General features: G+C 51.9%; 1 protein-coding gene and 1 long non-coding RNA gene across 2 annotated transcripts in view; both read left to right on the top strand.

Annotated features, from left to right (window-relative positions):
• The window catches only part of LOC116815506 (uncharacterized), a 28,190-nt gene extending 25,324 nt beyond the window's left edge, over positions 1 to 2,866 (top strand). Inside the window, exons 10-11 of the mRNA XM_075064759.1 lie at positions 1,752 to 2,122; positions 2,207 to 2,866. Of these exons, the coding sequence (XP_074920860.1) occupies positions 1,752 to 2,122; positions 2,207 to 2,772 (937 nt within the window). The 3' untranslated portion in view covers positions 2,773 to 2,866. The remainder of the gene's footprint in view (positions 1 to 1,751; positions 2,123 to 2,206) is intronic.
• Positions 2,867 to 2,884: 18 nt separating this feature from the next.
• LOC142046717 (uncharacterized) lies at positions 2,885 to 4,343 on the top strand. The gene is made up of 2 exons (XR_012655688.1): positions 2,885 to 3,108; positions 3,142 to 4,343. It is a non-coding gene; the product is annotated as an uncharacterized LOC142046717 (long non-coding RNA).
• Positions 4,344 to 6,620: the final 2,277 nt, after the last annotated feature.

Below are 6,620 nucleotides of genomic sequence, written 5' to 3'. Positions count from 1 at the left end.
TACATACAACAATAGTTTAGTTCTATATTATAGACTTATAGAAAGAGACCTTCTAAAAACGTTCAAATGTATGACTGGCACGCGAAAGCTTAACTTGGAGTGAAGAAATGACGATCCGGCACATCACTGCTGAAAGGTTGCCGACCCCTGGGCTAGCTAGTAAGTCTGCGGCTGTGAAAAGGGATAGTTTGTATGTTTGTTAATATCCCTTTGCACAGCAGAAGACTGGCTAGCTGGCTGGGAGGCAGTGAAATGTGCTATTAACAAAACGTAGAACTATCACCGAACCCTAACCCAAATATCCCCTTTCACAGCAGATTTACTCAGCTCCGGGGACCAGTTAAGCCTTGGAAGGGAGGCAGTAGGGGCCAGGGGTGATGGGGTGGAGGGGCCGAGGTAGGCAGTGGGGACCTGGGGTGGTGAGCCCAAAGCCCCATGCAGAAGCTGGAAGCCTGAGCCCCACTGCCCCAGGAAGGTGGGGACCTCCCACCTCTGTCTGCTCCTCTGGTGTTTGTGGCTCCCAAGGAGGGCAGGGCTCAACCCTCCTGGAGGCCCCAGGGGAGGGGCTGCTGCTTTGCCTCCCCTCCATCACTGCCCAGGAGGCTGTGCCTGCAAGAAAAGCCCCTGATGGCCGCTGAGAAACGCTGTGCTAAGACACCCTTCGGTGTAAATGACTATAGCAGAGATCGTATTGTAGGGCAGAGCTAGGGTGGAGGTGGACCCCAAGATTGGGCTAGCAGGGGGCTTGCCCTGGGGTCTGCCTCCCGCCCCAGAGACACTCAGCCCTGCAGTGCCTGTTAGATTGAGCTCTCTGTGCTCTGGTTCGGTGCTGATGGGTTCTTTTGGATTGTCCTCAGATCGGCGTTGGCCTATGGCCGACCCCTGGAGCCGTGGAGCCCGTCCCGCAGCGCTGGGAGGCGGTGAGCATCAAAGTGGAGGGAGAAGAGCCAAGTGCCACTGGGGAAGCCCAACAGGGGGTGCTGGCTCTGAGCCCGTACCCTGGGGCTGCAAGCCCACTGGGCTGGGCTCTGAAAGAGGAGCCAGAGTTCCAGCAGGGAATGGGTAAGAAATTGGGGATGTGTGTGTGTGTGTGTGGTGTCTCCCCAGCAGGGGGTGGTCTTCTATAGGGGGAGGGCTCTAGAGCAGACCCCAGTGCTCAGATTGGATTTTGGGGCAGGACTGGTCAGGGACAGGGATTTTGGCTACCCCCTCTGCTGCATCCCCAACCTTCTCTGCCCCAGTTCAGAAAGCCCGTCTGGATTCTCTCTCTCTGTCCTGGCAGGTGATGGTGAAAGCCTGGGGAGGGATCCAGCACAGAAAGATCTGGAGAAGGCTGAACTGCACGAGCTCTTACCGATAGCGGACGTCCCCCAAGTAGAGCTGGGTGGGGCGCTGTCTGGAGGACGTGAAGGAACCCTTCCCCAAGCAGATCTGCTTAGGACGGTCTCTGGAGGATCTGAAAGAGACGTTCCCCTACTGGAACTGTGTGAGATGTTCTCTGGAGGATCTGACGGGGATGTTCCCCATATTGATCTGCATGGGGTACCCTCAGGAGAACCTGCAGGGGACGTTCCCCAGGTGGATCTGCATGGGATGCCCTCAGGAGGATCTGAAGAGGATGTTCCCCAAGCGGATCTGCAGGGAACGTTCTCTGGAGGATGGGAAGGGGTGGACATGCAGCAGCGGGGGGATTCTCCAGTGAGGACCCAGGGGAAGCCAGCCCAGCATGGCAGCCTCCCTGCACCGGCCCCGGAGAAACCGTACAAGTGCTCGGTGTGCGATAAAAGCTTTGGGCAGAGCTCCCACCTCATCCAGCACCAGGTGGCGCACACGGGCGAAAAGCCTTACAAATGTCCTGAGTGTGGCAAAGGCTTCACCTGGAGCTCAGCGCTGGCCCAGCACAGGCGCATCCACCGTGGCGAGAGGCCTTTTGTCTGCCTGGACTGCGGCAAAAGCTTCAGCCAGAGCTCCAACCTGAGCACCCACCGGCGCACCCACACGGGCGAGAAGCCGTTCATCTGCCCGGACTGCGGGCGCGGCTTCAGCCAGAGCTCCAACCTCACGTCCCACCAGCGCACCCACACTGGAGAGCGCCACTACCGCTGCTATGACTGCGGGCGGGGCTTCTTGGAGCGGGCGGCGCTGGCCGAGCACCAGCAGGGCCATGCCGGGCATCGGCCCTACACCTGCGGGCAGTGTGGCAAAGCCTTCGGACAGAGCGCCAAGCTGGCCCAGCACCAGCGCATCCACACCGGCGAGCGGCCCTTCCGGTGCGAGGAGTGCGGCAAAGGCTTCAATGATGGCTCCTACCTGGTCAAGCACCGGCGGGTCCACACCGGCGAAAAGCGCTACCGCTGCCCAGTGTGTGGCAAAACCTTCAGCCAGACCTCTAACCTCATCACCCACCAGACCACCCATACTGGAGAAAAGCCTTTCAGGTGTGGGGACTGCGGGCGTAGCTTCATCCGCCGGGCTCACCTGGCTGCCCACCAGCGCACTCACACCGGCGAGCGGCCATACCAGTGTGCCCAGTGCGGGAGGTGCTTCTCCCAGCGCTCCACCTATGCCCAGCATCGCCGCACCCACACCGGCGAGCGGCCTTACCGCTGCCCCGACTGCGGCCGGGGATTCAGCCAGAACTCCAACCTGGCGGCTCACCGGCGCATCCACACCGGCGAACGGCCCTACCAGTGTGGCCAGTGCGGCCGGCGCTTTATCCAGAGCTCTGCCTTCACCCAGCACCAGAAGACCCACAAGAAAGGGCAGGACTAGGGATGAATGGAGGGGGCCGGCCTGGGGACAGCTGTGGCTCACAGGAAGCTGTGCCACTAGGCAGGTCTTCCTCACAGGAAGTTGCCCCACTAGGACACGGTCTGGTTTATAGAAAGTAGATCCATCTAGTGAGCCTTATTCACAGGAAGTTGTGTCACAAGGCAGGTCTCACTCACAGGAGCTTGTCCCATTGGGTAGGGCATCTCTGACCGGAAGTCACCCCCTCTAGCATGGGTCTTGCCCACAGGAAGTTGCACTCCTGAGGTGGGCTCACTTTCAGGAAGTCACCCCCCCATGCAGGTCTCTCTGACAGGAAGTTGCCCCCCTGTAGGGTGGGTCTTGTCCACAGGAAGTTGCATCCCCAGGTAGGTCTTGCTCATAGGAAGTCGCGCCCTGTAGGAAAAGTCTCTCTGACAGGAAGCTGCCCCCTCAAGGGTGTCTTGCTCACAGGAAGTTGCTCCTGGAGGACAAGGTCTTTCCACAGGAAGTTGCCCCTCAAAGTGTGTCTCACAGGAAGTTGCCCGCTTTGGGCAGGATCTGGGCCATGGGAAGCCATGCCCTCCTGTAGGCCCTCGTGGTCCATTTGATGTATGTTGGGGCACTGCCTAGGCCTAATGGGAACCAGCTCACCTTGCCACCATCGCCCCGTCCTTAGCTACGTTGCTAACTGTGGCTAACTTGCCACATGATTGGATGAGATTAGGGTGACCAGATGTCCCGATTTTATAGGGACGATCCCGATTTTTGGGTCTTTTTCTTATATAGGCTCCTATTACCCTCCACCCCGTCCCGATTTTTCACACTTGTCTGGTCACCCTAGATGAGATCCACGAAGATGCCTCATTATGTTAATGAGGTCGCGGGTCTAACGAACCTCTTTAATGGGGAACATGGACTTTCTTCTAGAGAATCTCTTCTTGAACAGTATAGAGGGAGATTGTGTATGTCCTTGTTCTCCTCTCATGGCTGGTCCACAAAATAGGATACAAGCCTATTACAGCTGCTGGTGGATGGAGTTAACGTGCTTAGTTCGTGAAGTAAAGGATCGTGCTTTTATCACCAGAAGACCCAATGTTTGAACCCCACTGATGACCCAAAACAGGGTCATTCTACAATTGTGCCATATTAATGTGCTTATTGACTGTGAGAGCTTCCTTCATCGGCTTCAGAAGAAAGAAATCCCTTTGAACAGACCAAGATGCCATTGGTGGGTTCTTCCATAGGTCACACTACAAATGGTGATCCATCTTCAGGTCTTGTCTAGCCACTCTTCTCCTCCTTGGCTGGAGGACTGGATCTTACAGCCTCCCCAATACTATAAGAAACTGTTAGTTTCTACGTACTGTACAGAGAAACTTAACTAAGAGGAGAAATTAAGGTCATGGTTGATATTACAAAGGGCTAATGAATGATTTGCAGATGTTATAAGGATATTACTGACATGAGCAGCACATGCTATAGATGGTTATAAGCCATAGTTCTTGGCTTATCAGGACGGTATAACAATCAATAAGCTATTGATCTAAACAGAGATCTGGTTGTTTATTAATAAATGGAACCTTTAATATTAAGGGAGAACCGAGTGGTTTTTATTTTGACTTCTTAAAACGGTTAATTTTGAAGTATAAAGCCCTATATGAGTCAAAGGCCTAACATACCGATGGGAGAAAAGCTTTTGTTGAAAATGTAGGAATTGTAGCTAGTTGAAATATGGGCTTTTAGGGAGAGGACAATGTTTGATTTTTCCAGTGGAATTTGAATACTGAATAACTTCAGCTGAAAATGGAAATGCTACTGCAGTGTTTTGTGGGAGATCTCACAGTGCTTTTCATAATGGGTGGAGTCCTATGCACCGCCCCTTGCTCCAGGGCAACCAAGTAGTGTTTGGGTTTGGTGTTGGGTAGGGCCTCTGCTATGGGCCAGTTGCCGCATAACTGGCCCCTGTGCCCTTGTCTAGATTGAGGTGTGTAGGGGTTTTCTGTCATGTTTTATAAACCCCACTTAGCAGAGAGTGGATGGGGTCTGACCCCTTCAAACACATGTCAGGGGCGTGGCCTAAACCTAGGGGGAGGGGCCTGCCCAACTGCCATGACAGACATTTTGGAAGGTTCCATTGTCACTGAGAAGGGTATCTGGCCCACTGACACTTTGGAAGATTCCATTGTCAGTGGGAAGGGGAACTGGCCAACCGCCCTAAGTGACACTTTGGAATGTTCCATTTTCACAGAGGTGGCGGAGATAGCGGTGTCCTGATGCAAATCCCCAGTACTGGAACTTTGATTTAAAAAATCCCCCTTTTACTGAAAAGAACAGAAATATTAAAAGGCTCTAATTTTTCAGTGATGGAGAAATGAAAATTAAATGGATCAATTTTGAACCTTTGGAATTTTATCCCTGCTCCCCTCATCAGTGAAATGGTTCATCCCATCATCTGGGAGCCTCTCTGCCCCTTGGAAGAAACCATTGCACTCCTGGGAGGGGGGAGGTTAACATTTCTGAGGAAGCCGGATTTGATATTTTTTTTTCTTGTCAGGAAATTAAAAATAAAAATCCCTCCCACTGCAGGCCCCTTTTTAATCTGGGAAGGGAGTTAAATCCCTCGAGACGGGATAATTTCCCATCCCCCCACCATGAGAATGGTACCTCCCAAACCCAGAATGACTGTTGCTTATGGAGGGAGGAAGGGGCCAGCACAGTTCTGGAGTGTGATTCTGGATTCGCTCCGGGGTCACTGAGATCAGAATCCAGACTTCACTCCATTGGCGTCAATGCAGTCACTCCAGATTCAAACTGGTGTCACTGAGATCAGAATCCAGCCCTTATTCTCTTGTACCAGTGGAGTCACTCTGGATTCACATGGATGTCACCAAGATCAGAATCCGTCCCTCAGTCCATTGGTGATAGCACGGTCACTCTGGATTCATACTAAGGTCACTGAGATCAGAATCCAACCCTGACTCCACTGGCATCAGTGGGATCACTTCGGATTCGGATGGGGTCACCGAGATCAGTATAGAATCCTCACTCCACTGATGTATCTTTTCCTTAAAGCCCACAGCTCCTGGAGTCACGTGAAATTGGCTTCCATTTGGAAAATAAATGTTTAATTCTCATGGATGCGGGAAAAAGGTTCAAAACATGACCCAAGTGTGACCCTAAATGTAGCCAAATGAAAAGCATCCACAATTTACACTCTTTAAGCCAATCTTGTGGGGCACCACTTGTGAGTTTTGAATTTGTAGCAACACCATTGTCTGTTGCAATTAAATGTCCTTTTTTCGGGGGGGGGAAGCATTTCAATATGAAATATCTTGATTTTCCCCTTTCCAAAGGAAGTTTTCTGTTTATGACATTTACAAATTATAACGCAATCTAATAAAAATGTCAAAATTGAACTGCAACATTTAGATTGCAGAGCAAGGTAGGGAGACCAGATGTTCCGATTTTATAGGGATAGTCCCAATTTTGGGGGCTTTTTCTTATATAGGCTTCTATTACTCCCCCTATCCCGATTTTTCACACTTGCCCTCTGGTCACCCTAGAGTAAGGGAACATTTTCAATTGACCTGGAGGGATTTTATTTTCCCAAGTTGGGTGGATAGATAGATAGAGGGTGTGGATGGGGACAGGTAGACAGACTGACATGCATTTAGGGGCTACATATGTGGCTGGATGAATAGATACAGTATAGTGTATGGGGATAGAAAGCTTAGATGAGATAGATGGGGTGTATGTTGCTAGGTAGATAGAGGGGGTGTATGCAGACAGATAGATTAGAGGAGAGGGGTGTATGGAGATAGATGGATTAGATAGGGCATATGGAGATAGATAGAGGTGTGGGGGGGTAG

This window comes from Chelonoidis abingdonii, chromosome 4 (assembly GCF_003597395.2).
Source record: "Chelonoidis abingdonii isolate Lonesome George chromosome 4, CheloAbing_2.0, whole genome shotgun sequence".
NCBI classification, from domain to species: Eukaryota; Metazoa; Chordata; order Testudines; family Testudinidae; genus Chelonoidis; species Chelonoidis abingdonii.
This window is presented reverse-complemented; position numbering and strand designations above follow the sequence as displayed.